Consider the following 20,525-nt stretch of genomic DNA (forward strand, 5'->3'; position numbering starts at 1 on the left):
TGACAAATATCCAACTTTTTACTACATTTATTTTCTGTGCTTAACATGCTAACATGACTTCTGTAGGTGTCTTCTGGGAAAATAATATATCTGTTCTAAAACAGATATCATATTTTGAATTGACATTGTTATTGTTTACATTGCTGGCTTTAATATTGTTTTGTTGTGTAATCAATAAGACAGGAGGATTGGAATGTGTCCTTGATTTGAAAAAGTTATAAGTTGAAAACTGCTGAAAAATAGGTAAAAAGAAAAAGCAAAAAAAAGTCAGAAAAAAGAGTCAGAGTTATCTCAGTTCTAGAAATGTTCAAGGCACACTAGTGTAACAAAGGCTGAAAAAAAGCCTTTATTAGATCAGCTCAGTGGTCTTGTTAGAGTGGTGCGCCCTGAGATTGGGAGGTCGCGGTTCGATCCCCGGCTGGGTCATACCAAAGAATCAAAAAATGGTACCCAATGCCTCCCTGCTTGGCACTAAGCATCAAGGGTTGTAAGTCCCTGCGACATACTGTAACGTCATGTCCAGGGGGTGTACTTGTACATCAAGCTGCCTTACGCTACAGAAACAGGAGATAGGCTCCTGCCTTATGGGCCATATGGCTCGGCAAGTCTTACTTGCTACATGGCTGACACCTGCAGTACCTGTTTCAGCAAGGCTGTTGTCCGGGTGTTTTATGCTTGTAAAATCATTAAAAAGGGTTTATTGTTAATAACACCATCTCTAAAATAAACAAATTCAGACAAAACTTCAAATTAGTCATCAAAATGCTAAGAGCCTAGTTTCCTTTGTGTTTTGTTTTTGTTTTAAGTAGATTTGTATTCTAATTTTTCATGTGTTTACCGATCCTAGATGCACCTTCATAGTGGCTCCATCATGGCCGATGGGACATTTGCCTATGTTTCCCAGCAGGCCTGGATTTTCCATGGAACAGTCAGAGATAACATCCTGATGGGGGAACCCTTTGAGGAGACGAGGTAAAGACAGATTTTGAAAAATACAGCCAGAAAGAAAAAGAAAGTTCCTTGTACTCATTGTCAGCATCGGTGTTCGCTGGTCATAATGTTGATGTAGCAATTATTGTTTTTAAAACATTGTTTTCGTGGCTATTTGGGTGTCCTTGGCATGGCAAAGTTTGGGAAATTACTAGAATGGAAAAAGTTAGCCCATTTATGTATGTCTAATGTCTAATTTATGTAGATTAGTGGTACAATGGTACTCTACAAGTATTGTAAGCATATGGGAACAGTTTATGTACTGTATACTACTGAAATACTGAAGAAGTAATTGCTCTCCACCAGTAATAATTACCTTGCATTACATTACATTACATTGTATTACATCAAACAAGGACACCACTTTTGATTATCATCATAAATTGGTGCTTATCTAATCAGCCAAACTGGCTTCTGTGTTCTAAATAGCTAAATAGCTTCTAAATTGAAAGTGAAAGCAATTTCAGCTAAATGTCCCTTCCTTCTCAGATATGACAGTGCCATCAGAGCCTGCAGTCTGACAACAGATCTGGACATTCTGCCTGATGGAGATCAAACTGAGGTAAACTGAACTAGAATACTACTATCCTACTATAAAATGAAGACAACTCTGTCTGCCCTTCTCACTGTGTCCTCATGCATTCTCCTCAGTGGGTTGACTGATCTGAACGTGCACATTGTGCGTGGGCATTGACCATTGGCATATGCAGAGAGTGATTAAGGTGTTTTTTGTTTGTTTTACTATTATCACATTTAATCTGTTTATAAACATTTTTGCTACAGGCTATGGGATCTGTGGTTATGGTTGCATTCCAAAGTCTGCACATAGCACACCCATCCCTGGGTGTGGACTTTGTGAATAGAGCACCGAAGTCTGACATAATTTACGCATCCTACCCGGGTCACGTCCCCCCCCCCCCCCCCCCCATTCTGAATGTCCATAGACGTGTTTTGCGTCATATAAGAACTGTGTTCCAAAAATAAACAAATGAGCCGGTGCGGTTTGACTCATATATGAGGCATCTACTGACGACGAGAAAACGCTAATGTTACCGCCGCCAAATTAATCACATTTGCGCCAGAAACAGACTGTATCAAATATAAGTGGCTCTGTATCGTAAAGGATACAGAGCCACCTCCCTGACAATAACGCCGGGACAGTTTTATTTTTTTGGACCACAATTCCGTGACCCAGGGGATGAACGAGTGACGTCAGGACTTCGGTACTAGAATAGGATTAACACACCTTTTAATGCAACCTAGCCACATCGTCAGTGATGCAACCTAATTGTCAGGAATGACGGTTTAGGACCCAAATGCAGACAAAATCAGGCTTTACAGGGGTTCAATGTTCAAAACACTGGACTACAGGACATCACAGAGAAACACTGGTCACAATATAATCCAACAAAGAAAATGCTCAAACACAGGGGTTAAATACACACGAGGATAACAGGACACAGGTGAACTCAACAGACAATTAACACACGATTGGCTAAGGGACTAACAGGACACAGGTGGAGATAACTAATAATCACAGGGCGGTGAGACAGGACAGGAAACAGTAACCAGGGCAGACAGGAAAGCACTAGGACATCACTACATAATAAAAGTACAAAGAACAGAAAACAATTGGAACAAAACAACAGAATAAGGTACCAGAAACACTTCAAAAACAAGACAGAAACGCAGATCCTGACACTAATGGTCATCGGGTGTTTCGGGTCTTTCAACATCAGACACCCTCATCCAGGTGACCCAGCCTCCAGCTTGTGTCTAGTTAGCTTTTGTGGTCCACAGATCAGCCCTCGTGATCCACAGCCATCTTGATGTGTTCTCAGTGGCATCAGCGACGTTGTTGACGTTCTGTACAGCAACTGGCCTGCGAATCCTCTGCACCGGACCTCGATTGTGTTGCATGGAGTCCACCAAACTCTGCTTCGGCATTCGCCTGCCAGCTCCTCATACTTGGCCCTCTTCCTCTCAAAAACAAAAGAACAGAATATAACTAACTGTTAAAAATAATAAGTTTCCCCTGAGTTATACAGTAGTGCAATTAAAAAGAGTTAAGGGGCAACTAAGTCAAAACACCACAACACACACAAGGACATCATACCAGAGTCTCCACTACATATACAGTATTCCAGTTCATATCTCAGTTCAAGGTTGTAAAAAGCAGTTCCTTGTGGAGGAATGTTAAACATTCAGGTTAATAATGCAATAATCTCTCTTCCCTCCTCTTGTCCTTCCTGTTCTCCTGTCCTCTCCAGATAGGTGAGCGAGGGTTGAACCTATCAGGAGGTCAGAAGCAGAGGGTCAGTCTGGCCAGAGCAGTTTACTCCAACAGAGACATCTACCTGCTGGATGACCCTTTGTCCGCCGTCGACGCACACGTAGGAAAACACATCTTTGAGGAGTGTGTTAAGAAGGAGCTGCGGGGAAAGTCCATTATCCTGGTCACTCATCAGCTACAGGTAGGGCTTTCTTTTCACTGTGTGGTTGTAGCCCAAGCTGTCTAGAACCCCGTTCAAAACTAGACTAAGGACAAAACTAGACCTTGCTGATACATGCATGATATTATAAAACACCTGACCTGGGCGCTGCACTTAAACAAAATTATGTTAAATAGTCTGCATTTATATAAATGCAGACTGTACCATTTTATTTATGAGCAGATAGTCAGGCACACATATTACATTATCAAGTGCTTTGGGGGAAAAAAACACTTGACAATGTATGAGTTACATCCACCATGTTTATGTTGATTCTCCCTCGATAGTTGAATTACAATATATAACTAAATGTAATGCAAGCGTGGGTTTATGCATAATATTATATAACTAATCTATAAATCCAGCTGTAGCTGTAATGTAACTGATGGTAATGTAATCTGTGTGTGTGTGTGTGTGTGTGTGTGTGTGTGTGTGTGTGTGTGTGTGTGTGTGTGTGTGTGTGTGTGTGTGTGTGTGTGTGTGTGTGTGCGTGCGTGCGTGCGTGCGTGCGTGCGTGTGTGTGTGTGTGCGTGGTGTGCGTGTGTCAGTATCTGGAGTTCTGTGATGAGGTGGTGGTTATGGAGGGAGGGGAGGTGAAAGAGTGTGGAAGCCACAAGTCCCTGATGTGGGCCGGGGGCCGCTACGCCCAGCTCATTACTAACTACCAGGTACTGTGAAAATATGATGTACTAAAACATAACTGACCTGTACTGTGTAAATATGATGTAATAAAACATCACTGACCTGTAATGTGTAAATATAATGTACTAAAACATAACTGACCTGTACTGTTATTTAGCCTACAGTATGTGTGTGTTGTGTTCAGTGTTTTGGGATGAGGGGACCGATTATGTTTTGTAAGAGCACAGAAAGAAAACATGATATGTCCAGTTGTGAATTGTGAATTCCTGCTTCCAAAGTAACATAAGACGACGCTACATTAGGCTATGATGTCCAATTCTAGCCTATTTTGTGTTTTGTAAATCCACTGATACTTTCTGTGGCGACCTCTCTTTTACAGTATATGGTGGAGGTGGTGGTGAGAGTGAGTGATGACTTATTATTTTCATGCACGCAGTGTGTGCATGCTCACGGGCGTGTGCCTGTCCGTCGTCCATCCGTCTGTACGCACTCCGCAGAATATGTTGCCAAGTACTACACTGATCAATGTCAAATTTGTGCATGCTTGTTGTATTGTATCAAATTTGTGTATGCATTTGATTTGTTCATTCCAAATTCAAGGAATTGCATTGGATTGTTATGAGGTAAGCTACCTATTTAAAATTGGACAACTAAAATCACTGAATCTTGTTTGTCTTTAGTGGTATTATTCATTATTGTCTGATGCCAAAATAGAACCTGCTGTACAGATTCCAGCACCCCCAGCCAGTTATACTGCAACATTTAAAATACATGTATAAATAATACTAAATTAAATACAAGAACATACCTGACATGAACATACTCCTACTCAATTCTTACACAAATAAAAGTAAACAAACATAGGGCAGATATTTGTCAGTCAAAAACAACTTATGTCATTGTGTGAAAATCTACATATTAACTGGTGCATCTTATATATCATGAAAGAGGAATCATTGGTAATTCTAATTCCAATTTTGTTACAGTATGTAGAACATCTTATGACACCCACCTCTCTCCATTAAACTTAGTACAAAAGGGGAGAAGCAGTGTAAGGGCGCTGGAGGTGCCCATCCTGTGCACTAATCTAGTGTACACACTCCTAACCAGTCAGATTATAACCATATAGTGACACATTATGTCTAATTACATCCAAACTACACTACATGAATGACTGTTACTGTACATGTTCATGTACTAAACCACCACTACTTTACCAGCACTATTCACCAAAAATAAATATACATAAAAAAATCTATATTCTACTGTTTGTACTGTACAATTACTATTATCCCACCAGAATCTTCTTTCCTTTATCTGCCCTACAATGTCTCCCTCTAAACCCTAATTTATTCAATGTGGTACAAATTGTGTCACTTGCCAAAAGCAACAGATCTACAAGCTAACCCCAATGCATTGTTAGCTTGTAGATCTGTTCATTTTGGCAAGCGACATCCTCGTGTGGAGTATAACAAATTAAGCGTAAACTTTCCTTCTGTCTGTCTTCCTCCTAGCTTTAACGTTGTCTCTTCTTTCTGCTGACAGACTGAAAAAGAGGAGGAGGAGAAGTCTAAACCCGACCCCACAAAGACGAAGGAGACGAAACTAGAAGACCACATAGCCAATCAGCATGACAACAAAGGTGGGATGGGAAGCTTATTCTGTTCAGAGAATATGTCATCTTGGGCAGTTCTAACCCTAACCCTAACTAACCCTAATTAGAAACATCCTGCTTCGCACTGATTCAGACCTGGGAGCTTTCCCAGTACAACCACAGTCTAAAGTATTTTTTTCTGAATGGGAGGTGATGATAACTGCACTCTAATTCGGTCAGACTGGCGGTTGTCCAAAACTAGCACGCATTCCCAACGAGCATCATTCCCAACGGCATTGTTCCCAATCGGCCTACTTTTTTATAAAAAAGATATTACTTTATTGATCCCCGAGGGGAAACTGGGTATTGTATTGAATACTGTCTGTGAAAATAAACGTATTTTGAGTGCATGTTTGTTTCGCAACAGCCTTTGACATGTCAGATGAAAAACTTGATGGAGAGAAAAAGCCTGATAAAAAAGGTAAGTGTAAAACAACATCTGTAATATAACTGTTTGTGTGTTTTTATATGTGGCTTGTTTTGTGTTAAAAAGAAGAGGTTATATTTCAATGTATAATCTTTTTATATTTTTGGGATTTCATCAGATTTTGATTTTTTTTTAAAGTATTGGCTTTTGTAGTTGAAGCAGAACTAATATTATTATTATTATTGAAGGGAGTGTGAAAAAAAAGGAACAGCTCGTAACTAAGGAAGGATCCTCTGAAGGTTCTGTCACTTGGAGAACATATCATCACTACTGCAAGGCTGGTGGAGGTAAAACACAGTGTCCACTTGGACTACTTGATTACCACGCAGTATGTACAGCTGTTTCAACAGACATACAGTACACCCACACACACATTTCAATGACTGTGTTGACTGTGTTGTGTTGTGTTGTGTTGTGTTGTGTTCCAGGCTATATCCTGACGTTCATCGTTATGAATATTATGTTCCTGTTGGTGGGAACTACGGCCTTCTCCAACTGGTGGCTCTCCATCTGGCTACAACAAGGACATGGGGTGAGGGATCAAACGTTATTTATATAACACCTTTTAGTTCATTACAAAAAATGTGCTTTACATAAACTCAAAGTGCACAGATTGAAATTAGGTAATGATTAAATAATCCCATATTAAAATTGGCTACCAGGAGGGCTGGCGGGCCGGCAGAGCACAGCCACGCCACTCTGACTCAGACATAACCATAAACAAACCCGATACGCCCATATATAGGCATGTCACTATGACTAAGACATAACCATACGGTCATACGCATATATGGGACCAACCGACTTCAAACTCAGCGCTCAACGTTTTGAGTTGAGACGTGTTGCTACATACAGAGATGCTCCAAAAACACCTTGGCAAAGTGCAATAGGAAAACAACATGGTGCACCTTTGGAACGGGCCTGCATGCGTCACCGGATGATCAAATATTGACATGGGGGAACAATATTGATTCAAGCATCCAGCTACCAGCATCAAAACAGGGAGGAGTAGTGTGACTACAGGCTTTGTGCTAAAAAGTTAAGAATATTTAAACACAACCAGAAAATGTGCGTTATTATCACTTTGTTGCTGGGGTTATTGCGTTATTGCGGTTATTGCGTTGACAACATCACTTGAGGGTCTTAGTGACACACACACAAACGGCAAATATTGAGCGGAGGAGTCTTGCTCCCTGTGCATGTGTAAACACACCGTTAGTAAGAAGAGCTAATGATGATCTAAAGCAGTCCGCCGCTCAAAAATGCTTTCTCTGGACACAGTCCACAAATCCCTAAAAACCAAACAATAATCACATTGACCAACAGTAGAAGACCAGGGTTGAACTGGGCAACTCCAGGTTGCCAACAGTACAAGACTATGTCGTACCCAGGTCCCAGTGAAATCAGAATCAGGTTTATTGTCACATCACAGATTTACAAGGTAAAAAAGTGTGTGAAATTCGTTTTTTTACATCATTACATCATCAAGAAGAAGAGGGGTGGGGGGTAAGTGGGAAGGAGATCAAACAAGAGAACAGCAGAAAGGCCAAACAAGTTATCTACATATTTACAAAAGTACCTGAGATAAGAAACAAACTAAGGTGCCTGAGCATAGCAGCAATGTATGTATACTGTGCATGATATACTTATGGACGTTAAGGTGCTTAGAGAAAAAAAGAGCACAATAAAAAAGACAAAAGGTCAGTGCGTTATACATGGGATTAAGGTGCAAAAGGTGGTCAACAATAAAAGACTGTGAGTGTGAAAAGCTGTGTGTTGTGCTGACAGACTGCCAATGTGACCGTTGAAGATGAGGGAAACATTTCCCTGAACCCCGAGATGTCCTTCTACCAGCTGGTCTACGGCCTGATTGTGGTCGTTATGTTGTTCTTAAGCGTTATCAAGGGCTACTCCTTCACCAAGTTCACTCTGAATTCCTCCACCAAACTCCACAACAAGATGTGTAAAAAGGTAAGCCTATAAAAAGTACAAGTTAGGCATTTAGCAGACGCTCTTGTCGAGAGCGACTTACAACAAGCAAAGTAAATTACATACATTTGAGAGATACAGTGTAGTGCCTCAAGAAACTAGGATACCAGGTAAACCATGCACCTAGCATCTGTCTAAACAATATGCTATCTAAATAACAATCTGAACATTTCAACTGTAGGATACCAGATAAACAATGGGCCTCATTCATTAAGCACATTTCTGTGACCACATCAGATGAACGCAGTCTTACCATCTGATGAGGACAGTGGAGGATACAGTATGTTCGTCCAAGGACAGATTCCCCTTAGTAATCAATAAAGGTCTGATTATCGGATATTGGTGGATTCCAGCATAATCGTTTTACCTCGGCAAAGGTGAGCGTATAATTGTTCAGTAGAAAGGGCTTATATAATATCCATTCCAATTTTTATTAGCCTTTCATCCTGAGGTTAAACTTTGTAAACTAACTTCTTATTCTAATTAAACGTGAGAGTAGGCTATTTGCTTTATTAACATTTGGTTGCAAAGCGGGTGACGTCCCGCCGCTTTTTGATCTTGTTGATGATTCTGAAGAGCGATGACGTTGGATGTTGCCGGTTGCCTTTCATGGTCCTAAATGGGGCGTGGAAGAATGCAAATGATCTCCACGAGAACGCGCCTCTGACTTTCAAACAAAAATGAGATACACCTGTGATCCGCACATATCAGGGATTTTACACCCCCTTCCGTGAATCACATCTCAATTTGTGCTTAGAGAAAATCTCTTTACACACTATTTATGAACAGCTTAGTGAATGAGGCCCATCTGTCAGCAAAGATTTTACATAGTGAAAAAATCTATTTTTAAATAATGTATTAGTTATTTAGTTTTAGTAATGAATTTTAACACCAGCACCACCATTACACTATTAATGTCACAGCCCTAGAGGGAGTGCACCCACTCACTACAATTTGAAGATTGTTTTTTTTTAACACTTGTTTTGTACTCTTATTTGCTTTTATAATAAATGTGTTAATGGCCGGTATGTGTCTTGTGATTAACCTTCAACAGTCATGCTTTTTTCTGTATCGGTATAGAAACAATTGTCACAGAAAGTATAGGTATCGTGTATCATAAAAAAAATTGGCATCGTACAACACTACCCCTAACTACTCCCCGGGCACTGTATTAATAGCACCCACTGCCCCTAATATTTAGGATGGGTCAGTGCAGAGGATAGATTTCATGTATGTGCAAATGTACAGTGACAAATACCCCACCAACAACTAACAACAACAGCAACTTAAGTATACAACTGAGATTTGAACAGACCAGCAAGAGCTATGTGTTACTGCTGTCTTAATCGTTACGACACTGACGTCCATTAATTGTGTTTTCTTTTTTTTGCAACTTATTGTTTTTATTGTTATTATCAGGAGAGACAATACATTTATGCATAATAGTGCATCATATTCACCATACAGTCTTTCTGTACAATATTTCACATTGTCTCCCTATTGAGACAGCAGCAACAAAAGAATAAGAAAAGTAAAGCAAAACAAAAAACAGACAGAAAAAAAAAATCAGAAGTAATCAAAGAGAAATATACAAACATGAAAGAACAGAAGAATGTACAATATGTATCCTCACACATACACTGTAACACATTAATTGTGTTTTCTGAGCCTGATTGGCTGTCCCCATTCTTGTCTTCAGGTCATAGCGAGTCCCATGAGTTTCTTTGATACCACTCCAACAGGGCGGCTGGTCAACCGGTTCTCCAAAGACATGGATGAGTTGGACGCTGTACTGCCTTTTAACATGGAGAACTTCCTACAGTTCGCCCTCCTGGTCGCCTACACCATGCTGAGCATCGCAGTCATATTCCCTGCAATGCTGGCAGTTATAGCCCTGCTGGGAATCGTCTTTGGTCTCATCCTCTTGTGAGTTATCTTTTGTTTACACCGTTTGACCGATCAAAACTAAATTGTTAGCATCGACGGTGCACTGACACTCAGGCTTAGGTTTTTGGCATTTGAAAGAAGGCCACATCCTAGCTAGATGCTATCCACCTAATTAAAATCTGTCTTTTGTGAAAAGTGTTGGGAGGATATAAGGGGAGGGTCCTGTTTCCTACTGAAAGTCATAACCATTGTTTTCCTAAGTGTTGAGCAATCTGGGAACCCATTCGGTTTTTGAGAGATTTGTGTTGAGTAATAGGTGTAGATCAGTGAAGGCGTGTTCTATATAATGGCAAAGCTGGCCTGAAGGTTTTCCATGGCTGAACTGAGTGAAGGGCCAATCGTCTTCATATGGATGGATGGAGGAGTTACAGTGAGTTGTTTTTTTGTAGATGTAAAAGACCCCCAGAATGAGCCTTGAGGAATTCCTTATTCAAGACAGAATGACAGAGACCAGAAAAGTGCCCCCTGAATTAAAAGTTATACAAGCTTACAGTTCCTAGCTATCAATGATTTTCAACGTTGTATTGTCTGTTAGTTGATGTTACTGTTTCCCATAGCTACAGAAGGTGAAAGCGATAACTACTGTGTGTGTGTGTGTGTGTGTGTGTGTGCGTGCGTGCGTGCGTGCGTGCGTGCGTGCGTGCGTGCGTGCGTTTGTGCGCGTGTGTCTTACAGTGTGTTCCAGAGGAGTATCCGTGAGATGAAAAGGATGGAGAACATCAGTCGTTCTCCATGGATTTCTCTTACCACCTCCACCATCCAGGGTCTAAGCGTCATCCACGCCTATGAGAAGCAACACATCTACATTGAACTGTATGCCATTTTACATTGACATTTTCAGACATTAAGCAGATTTTCCTATTGAAAACAGAAATATTAGAATCCTCTATAAAGTATAAGAAAAAACATCATATATTGTTGTAGTAGCATTAGTAATAGTAGTTTTCAATGTACATTATAATGTAATATTATATTCTCAAAGACATTACATTAACTTCTATGTGTGAATGAAAAAATAGAGCTGATTATGGAGTTTGGAATGTGGATTTACCTGTTAGTAAGTAACTAAGTACATTTAGTCAAATACTGTACTGTACTGTAATTTGGAGGTACATTTGCTTTACTTGAGTAATTTTTTCTATATTTAAAACTTCTACTCCATTATATCTTAGAGTCAAATATTGTACTTTTTACTACACAACAATTATTTCACAGCTTTAATTACTAGTTACTTAGCAGATATAGATTACATAAAATATGCATTGACCACGATAAGACCTATTTTATGCAGTACTTCGGCTACTCAAAATATGTCGAACTACAAGCTCATAACGCGTCACTCTCGCATCGCGACCTGTTGTGAGCTTGTAGATCTGCCAATTCTTGAACAGTTTGAAAAAAAATTACAAATCCGAGTACTTTTACTTTGGTACTGTAAGTATATTTTGATGGCAACACTTTTGTTCTTTTTCTCAAGTAAAAATGAATACAGGCCTTTTACTGTAACAGAGTATTTTTATATTGTGATATTGCTACTTGCTCAAATCTGAGCCACCACTGGGAATTACTGCAGTAGCATAAAATGTGCTTAGTGAGATAAGATAAGATAGGAGATGAGACAGCACTGGTCCAAAGCTTAAATGAATAAAATAGATAAAGAAGACAACTAACAGGGTTTTATGAACCCCTGGGAACCTTTATAGTTCCATTTTTCTGTTTCATAGTTGTCTGCAATCTCTGCATGGTTCAAGTTCTGTGATATGTCAACCATTAAACAGTGTAACACAAAAAAAAAGATTCAGTTGTTACAGCAGTGCAGCAACACAAATGAAATAAACTTTATTTCTTTACTTACACACTGGTGGTAAGTACACATCTTAAGGGCACCTGATCATAAATATAGCAGGTGTATAATGTGATATACAGTACTCACTGTAGCTCAATTTTACATGCACAACTATGTTTTGCATTACTGCACTATTTAACTAGTATGTGCAAAAGTACTGTACATACAGTGTATTTTATTATTATCCTACAGCTCACCCACCTGTAGGTACTTGTCTTCACCCACAAGGACATTGATAACCGAAGAGAGGATATAGTAGCACATTAGAGTAAAACAATTACATAGATTTAAAATATTGCCAAGAATTTCTAGAAACGTACTCAGTGATGATCACATGACTATAGAGATGTGTACCATCATTTGCGTGATGTTTGGACAAAATCTGTAGGAGTGATATAAAAACACAACATTGTTTAGCAAAAATCGGCCTCCTGGCGGCACTATAGACTGTAGCAACGTCGCGTCACCAAAAGTTAGCCACGCCCCCTTTTTCGACGCTACAGCCCTTTGGGGGTCAAACTGTACATGGAGACGGGTTTAAGACTAGAGAGTGACGGTGGTTTGTGTTTGTAAACATTAACTTCTTTGCCGACTACATAGTGATCAGTGCACACTGTACATGTGTGGCTGTACATGAGAAAGCTGTTCACATGTTGCAGCTCTCCTCTTGAAGATTGAATACAGTGTGAGGCTAACAATGTATTAAAGAGAAGAGACTAGTATGGCTTGGATCTCAGCTGTACCACACAAAGAATTAACGTTCAACAACCTGCCCAAATACAGCCGTGTTTGTTCACGTCATTTTCTCAAAGGTACATTTTTACCAAAAACATGAAACTGCTATGTTGTCTCTGCTAACTAAAAGTAACTAGGTAATGTATGTAACTAGACTAGGATAGCCTAGGGCGGTCCAGAGTGTTAGTGACTTTTTTCTCTCTCTAACGCTCTGACAGGCACGCTGCTACTACCGTGTCGGTCCGTGTGAGGTCTCCAACTTTAATAAAAAAATAAACAAAACGATTTCACTATTCATCGGAAAAAAAGGCAGTTTTGTGTTGTTGAAAGTTTCGGTGAGTAGCAAATTAGCTTTGTTTATTTTTATTAAAGTTGGAGACCTCGCACGGTAGTGGAACGTTCGGTCTATGAGCAGAGCAGCGCGCCTGTCAGTGCGTTAGAGAGGAAAACAAAGTCACTAACACTCTGGACCATCCTAGTTACATTACCTAGTTACTGTACTTTCAGGTAGCAGAGACAAAATAGCAGTTTCATATTTTTGGTAAAAAAAAAATACCTTTGAGAAAGTGAAGTGAACAAACACGGCTGTACTTGGGCAGGTTGTTGAACGTTATTTCTGTGCGTCGTACAGCTGAGATCCAAGCCATCTATTTGAGCTCCGTGATGTTGCCTCCATGCTGGAAAGCTGACAAATTGTACTGCTTTATCTACCACATTACCTCGACCCGACCTGCTATGGCACTTATGAACTGAGCAAGTCTTCACCATTGTGACTGTGAGTTTAAAAAACAAACACGGTCGGGTCACTGTTTACAAACTGTTTATGTACCCTCAACCCTCAGCCCCAATCCTCCCAAAATGGCTGCCGCTACCAAAAGACACTTGTTGACGCCCCCTTCAGGATTTTTTGGTACACCCTATAACAGGCCGATGTGAAACATTTGGGGCAGAGGTTCGGCTCTGGCATCCAGGGACTGTGTGTGCACAGTTTCACGTTGATCGGGCCAACGGTGCCGGAGATTAGCCGTTCACAGACGGACACACATAGGGACGGACAGGGTGCAAAACATAGTCTCGGCCATGCCTTCGGCCTGGCCGAGACAATGAGGACTGATGTATGGTGAGTGAGACAACAGACATACTGTAAAACTATACTGAGTGTAGCTTTAACATTTCCTACCATAGGTTCAAACAACTGAGTGATACCAACTCCAACCACTTCCTGTTGTTTAACTGCGGGACGCGCTGGCTGTCCTTCTGGCTGGACTTCCTGTCTGTCAACATCACTTTCCTGGTGTCGCTGTTTGTAGTCCTCACCTCCAATGATGTCATTGAACCTGCCATGAAGGGGCTGGCCCTCTCCTACACAATACAGGTTAATAATTGTTATCACTTTATCACATATTAGTCATTTGAGTGAACCCATCCCAAAATCACTATTGGCCGGTGGTTCCCGAACCTTTTAGCTCAAGACCCAAAAGCCAAATCAGATGTTTGCCCGGGACCCATACTAGTGAAAATAGCAGATCTACAAGCTCGCGCCGCGTTGCGAGCTTGCAGATCAGCTATTTTCACTACTTCTTAAACATTTCTTTTCTAATTTAGGGCATTTATTTGATTATTTTTATTTTATTCATGAAATTATTTTAGAAAAATGTTTGGATGTTTGTTTTCAACTCATGAAAATGTGTGATTTGTTTTGTGGAAACCTTTAGAAAATCTTTTAAAATAATAAAAATGTAAGACCCACTAATGGGTCCCGACCCACTGTTTGGGAAACAGTGTGTTACAGTCTGGCTCTAAGACCATAACGAAAAGGGGGAGACGACACGGAGGTAATACGTAAATAAGTGTAAAGTTTATTTAACCAATAGTGAAATAAGTAAAAAAAGTAATAGGTTTAAGTTTCCAAACTATACAGGCAGGGAAACATGCTGTGCACTGAAACTGAGGCTTAATAAACCAACATAACTAAACCAAACACAAATGCTCTCCTGTGTGGTCACGCCTGAGGCCTGGAAGGACTGAAGATCAAGAGCATAGTAGAGTGGGGACTTTATAGTGTGAGGAGACAATTGACCAGGTGTCTCCCCTTCCACTGATCAACTCAGACTCCACCCTCCACCAGCACTCCAAGGGAATCTGGTTAGGCTGTTAAAGGCACACACACACACACACACACACACACACAACCCTATAGCAAAGGCCATGGGGGCCGTCACAAGTGCTATAGGCTATACTTCATCTTGCGACACATGTCGTGACTCTTCAGATCAGCTATTTCTCCTTCAAAAACTTTGTGTGTGTGTGTGTGTGTGTGTGTGTGTGTGTGTGTGTGTGTGTGTGTGTGTGTGTGTGTGTGTGTGTGTGTGTGTGTGTGTGTGTGTGTGTGTGTGTGTGTGTGTGTGTGTGTGTGCACTCGTGCGGGTGTTGATGTGTGTGTCCAGTTAACAGGCATGTTTCAGTACGTGGTGAGGCTGGCTACAGAGGTAGAGGCCAGGTTTAGCTCAGTGGAGAGACTCCTAGAGTACAGCACGGTACGTAACTGCCTGTCTGTCGGTCTATCTATCTGTCTACCTGTAATGTTCTGCATATCTACATTATGTTCTCCACAAGGATGTGTGTCTATCTGTCTGCTTATCTCTCTGCATGAAATAAATTACAGTTAGTCACTCGCACGCACGCACGCACGCACGCACACACACACACACACACACACACACACACACACACAGTATAATTATATATTCTAACCTCTGGGGGAAAGCTTCTTTAATGTATGAGCAACAGTAAATCAGACATGGTTGTTTACGCCCTTCATGCTAATGTACTTGCCTCCCGCTCAAGGGCATGCCCCCTAGGACACCTCCTATTCAACTAAACAGCAATCCTGCTAACAGAATTTCATTGCATATTGAAAATCGGCCCTGAGAGATTACATTTTCACTAGATGTCTCCACTATGTTCTCCACCAAAATGTATCTCAATCACTCCATTTATCAGTCTGTCTGTCCATCTGTTATATTGTTTCCTCAGTGTCCGTCTGAGGGTGCCAGGCAGGTTAAAGAGGTCCATATTCCAGAGGATTGGCCCCAGCAGGGGTCCATCTCTTTCGATGACTACAAGATGAGGTACAGGGAGAACACCCCCATCGTCCTCAATGGCCTGAAGATGCACATCTACGGCAGGGAGAAAGTTGGCATTGTGGGAAGAACAGGATCTGGTGAGAGGAGCAGGCTTTCCAGATGTTTGTCAGATCAATGCACCTGTGATTTTATAAAGATCATAGCTCTGGTTCATAGTGTTAGCGAGTTATCACTAACCCTCTGTATTTCCGCATTGACCAGGTTTTCGATGTCTAACGATGGCTAGTAAAAATATAGAATATAATTTCGCTACCCACCAAAACATTGGTTTAAATAATAGTATCGAAAAGAAAGCCTTTTCTCTGCGTTGGGAAGCCTCTCAGATGATCACCTTTTATGTAGAATCCACATTTTGGCCTGAAAATAAAATATGTCCACCAGACTGACAAACATTGATTCACTCCACAATGCCACCTACCGATCTATAGTCAATAGCATTTTTCTTATCTATGACCAGATCTGTAATCAAAGTTTAGCTACTATTTTGATACAGGGAAGTTATTAAGAGACTGAAAAACGCCAACCTGATATTGTTGATGTTCCCCAGGTAAATCTTCTCTAGGTGTAGCTCTGTTCAGACTGGTGGAACCAGCTGCAGGCAAGATCCTGATAGATGGAGTGGACATCACCACCATCGGGCTGCATGACCTCCGCAACAAACTGTCTATCATCCCACAGGACCCTGTGCTGTTCATAGGAACTGTCAGGTACGTCATGTCTTATACGTCAAGCCTGTCCTTATGTTTTGTGGTATCTGTATTTATTGTCTTGTCTCGCGTCCCCCCCAGCGCGTTCCGTCGTGGTTCGGTGTTGCCATGTTCGCCTATTGTAAGCGGTTTAGGGGCAATTGTTGCTTGTAGGGCTCGCGTCGTTTGGCGTTGTTTTCATAGACCTTGCTGCTTGTTTCTCACACGAAACCTGGCAACGTTATCTCCCATTGTTTGACACATAAACGCTAATAATACGCTGAGATTTGATGAAATTGAGAAACGGGCTTCGCAGTTAAGTTCAGATGGTAATGGTCAATGGCTGTGTGCAAATTCAGAGAGAACCGGGCAGCTTTCCATGACACCACGCACTACACCACGCACTACAGAGGTTTATCAAATTATAGGAGGATATAACTTATACAATTCGGGTGGTTGTATTTTGTATCTCTGCTCTTCTATTGAGACATTTAGATCGTGTCAAAGGTCATGTCTCACCTAGACACAGGATCTGACACGAATTTTGACCTGATGGTCAAGATTCAATTTATCCCCTGAGCAAGCAGGCCGGCTATATTATGGTAAAAATGTCAGTACTTGAGCAGGAAACCAAGTTCAAATCCAGGATAGAAGAGGAAAGTTACATAGAACTGCTTTAAAGTCATGGGCTAAGGAAGTTTTGATGAGTTGTTGAAATCGAACAATCAAACATTTATTTTTATGAAGATGAAGAGTACAGCTCAGCATACATTTCCCAATCCTTTAAACTATGCCGTGTGCATGGTTAAAACAAAGATACCAATAATAGAAAGAGTCTCGGCCCGGACCACTGGCCTAGCGGTCCGGGCACTTAGGCTCAATGTAGCCTGAAAGCGCGTCGCGGGTTCGAGTCCCGAGCCTGACGGCTTTTGCTGCATGTCATTCCCTGTATCTCTCTCTCACCGGCTTCGGATGCCATCAATGCACTGAATGGGACATTATCGCGTTTCTCGTGTCAAGTCTCTTATGCCTGCTTGAAGGACTTAGGAAATAAGATTAGGAAGCATCACTGAGGAGGTAGGACATTGGAAACCCAAGTGCTTGCTTACCAAGGAACGTAAATTAAGTTAGGGCCACCAACTTCATTTTCTCTATCCATCAATTCCAGCTGGCAGATTTGTCGCACTGGGTGGCAAACTGGGTGGAATACATTGCAGTGAATGTTCACTTATTTGTGCACTATTATGACACGCTCTGAATAGGGAATTAGGGATGCTACTGTGGGGTTCATATGGTTAATTCCACCCTAATGATGCTGAACTTGAAAAATCATGTATGGACAATAATGTTTCTATTCTATTCTATCAGGTATAACCTGGACCCTTTTGACCACAACACTGATGAGGCGATCTGGATGGCCCTGGAAAAGACTTACATGAAGGATGCTGTATGTTGTCCGTACGGTCTGTGGGACTGTCTGTCTACAGTATCTGTCTTTCTGTCTCTACCTACATGTGTGTCTGTCAGTCTGTTTTCTCTTTAAGACTTGTACAGCACAGCTTACGCTCCCATATTATCAAAGTCACATTTCACCATGAGAGCACATTTCCCCCAAAGCGAAGAGGTATTAGTGTCAAATTTATCGGATGAACGGTTCACGACATTTGTGAAGGACGGAGAGACAAACAGATAGACAGACAGACAGACCACTTTAACCATTATTTTATACTTTGGCTATTCAAAAATAGAGGGTATACAAGATCATAGTGCGGCACAGTGAGCTTGTAGATCTGCTATTTCTGAAAAATCATGAAAGTTTGTGCAAATCTTTGAATATATATATATATATTTAAAGCGAACATTTGTAACTCAAATCTTTGCTTCTGGAGGTCTCTGGAACTAAATATTTTGAGATGGGGTTCCGTGGCCAAATACATATCATTTTTGGGGTCCTTGACATGAAAAAGTTTGAAAACCACTGATATTATAGCAACATAAGTGTTTCAGAAAACTGATTTAGAAGACATTTGGCCTCAGGTCTGAATGGGTTATTAGCAGTAGAAGTATAATGTATTTTCTCTATAGATCTCTAGTCTTCCTGGGGAGCTGGAGGGAGAGGTGATTGAGAATGGAGAGAACTTCTCTGTGGGAGAGAGACAGCTGCTGTGCATGGCCAGAGCACTGCTCAGGAACTCTAAGGTACCTACCTGCCTGTCAATCAATTTGTCTCTTTCTCTCTGTCTAGTAACTCTAGTTCAGTCTTTTGGTTATCCCTAAGGCACTTCTAAGAAAGATGTTCCCCTTCTCTTTTTGTATCCCCCCCTGTATCTCTCTCTCGATCCCTCTTTACCCCTCAATTTAATTCTATTCAATTCAAATGTGCTTTATTGACGGTTTTGAGTTGAAGAGAAACTCAAATTGAAATCCCAAACTACAATTCATTAATGACAGTAACTTGAGAACATGACAGCAGCAGCAATAAACGATTAACAATATACATAATCAAAATTACTACATGAAAGAGTTGAATAACTTTCAGTACATCAACATACTGTACAAAACACCAACGCTGTTATTATCCTAGAATGTATTACATTTTTACATTTGATGGGAGGTTTTAAGAATACGTTTTGTGATTCCTTCTTAATTAAAGCATTCCAATCTCCCTCGCTCTTTCTCTCCCTCTCTCTGGTTCTCTGTCTTCCCAATATTTGTATAAGACAGTGTTGTGCAAAAGTAGTGTAAATAGATAATGTACAAGCTCACCACGGGTGACCACAGGTCACAACGTGATGCATTATGAGCTCCAAATCAGGTATGTTAGAACCATTTTGAAAAAAACGAAATCTAAATGTTCAGCTGTTGGGGATGCCAGTTTGACAGTGGTTAAGTCTGTCTGTGTTTTTTTGTGTGTTTTTTTTTGTCAGTGGGGGAAGTATTTAACAAATGAAAGTATTAACAAGACCTTATGACTAAATAATAACTACATTCAGTCCATTGAAACACAGGTTCTTTTTTCCATTTCCTGAAAATTAAGGTTTCCACTGGACAGCAACAATATGCTATACTGTACGCTATACTGTATGCTTACTGTACTAATCTGTCTGTCTCTCTGCTTGTCTTCCCCGTCTGTCTGTCCTCCCTATGTGCACCCGTCTCCTCTCCTCTCCATCCTCCCTCCTCTCTCTCCTCTCCTTTCCTCTCAGATCATCCTTTTGGACGAGGCGACGGCGTCCATCGATTCAGAGACAGATGCTCTGATCCAGCAAACCATCAGAGACGCTTTCTACGACTGTACAGTCCTCACCATTGCACACCGCATTAACACTGTCCTGGAGGCAGACAGAATACTGGTCATGGACAACGGAAAGGTAACACAGACATGCACAGCACAGCCACCAAGACACACTCACAGAGACAAATAGAGAGATCAACAGACCCACTTAAACCCCATACTTAGTAAACAAATACCTAGTTGATCGGAGTTGGCTCCGCCATCCCAACACCAAATTTCTTGGCCACAAATAGCAGATCTAAAATCACATAGCTCATTTCAGTAGCTTGTACATCATAGATCTGCTATTTTCACAGAATGTTCCCCCCAGAATAGGGATGCTAGGGTTCAAGTGGATACTTACGTATATGTTTGAACCTGCTGTCTGACAGTCTTTGTCCTCCTTCTCTTTGTCTATCTCTCCTCTGTCTCTCTTTTCTCTCTTCCTCCTTTTTATCTTCCCTATATTTCACTACCCTGTCCATCTCTCACATGTCCCCTTTGTTCCTGCCTGTCTCTCGCACCTGTCTTTTTCTTTCCTGGCCCTCTGTCACCTGTCTGTCCCTCTCTCAGGTGGTAGAGTTTGATCGTCCAGAGGTGTTAAGACTAAAACCAGACTCGTTCTTCGCTGGACTACTGAATGCTGCCAACACTGTCAACACCTAAAACACACAAGCACACAAACACACACACACAC

The 20,525-nt window shown here is 41.0% G+C and overlaps 1 protein-coding gene across 1 annotated transcript in view; it reads left to right on the top strand.

The window, feature by feature from the left end:
• abcc12 (ATP-binding cassette, sub-family C (CFTR/MRP), member 12) overlaps positions 1-20,525 on the top strand; it is a gene marked incomplete at its 5' end in the record, with an annotated part of 30,784 nt that extends 10,259 nt beyond the window's left edge. The window contains 20 exons of the mRNA XM_084055263.1: positions 848-972; positions 1,480-1,552; positions 3,261-3,464; positions 4,031-4,150; positions 4,504-4,527; positions 5,670-5,766; positions 6,146-6,199; positions 6,394-6,492; positions 6,634-6,737; positions 7,994-8,176; positions 9,894-10,120; positions 10,817-10,954; positions 13,908-14,097; positions 15,170-15,259; positions 15,759-15,945; positions 16,416-16,575; positions 17,923-18,001; positions 18,640-18,753; positions 19,761-19,925; positions 20,402-20,525. Of these exons, the coding sequence (XP_083911389.1) occupies positions 848-972; positions 1,480-1,552; positions 3,261-3,464; positions 4,031-4,150; positions 4,504-4,527; positions 5,670-5,766; positions 6,146-6,199; positions 6,394-6,492; positions 6,634-6,737; positions 7,994-8,176; positions 9,894-10,120; positions 10,817-10,954; positions 13,908-14,097; positions 15,170-15,259; positions 15,759-15,945; positions 16,416-16,575; positions 17,923-18,001; positions 18,640-18,753; positions 19,761-19,925; positions 20,402-20,494 (2,526 nt within the window). The 3' untranslated portion in view covers positions 20,495-20,525. The remainder of the gene's footprint in view (positions 1-847; positions 973-1,479; positions 1,553-3,260; positions 3,465-4,030; positions 4,151-4,503; positions 4,528-5,669; positions 5,767-6,145; positions 6,200-6,393; positions 6,493-6,633; positions 6,738-7,993; positions 8,177-9,893; positions 10,121-10,816; positions 10,955-13,907; positions 14,098-15,169; positions 15,260-15,758; positions 15,946-16,415; positions 16,576-17,922; positions 18,002-18,639; positions 18,754-19,760; positions 19,926-20,401) is intronic.

The sequence above is a fragment of the Gymnoscopelus microlampas genome (assembly GCF_963454915.1).
Source record: "Gymnoscopelus microlampas genome assembly, chromosome: 1".
NCBI classification, from domain to species: Eukaryota; Metazoa; Chordata; class Actinopteri; order Myctophiformes; family Myctophidae; genus Gymnoscopelus; species Gymnoscopelus microlampas.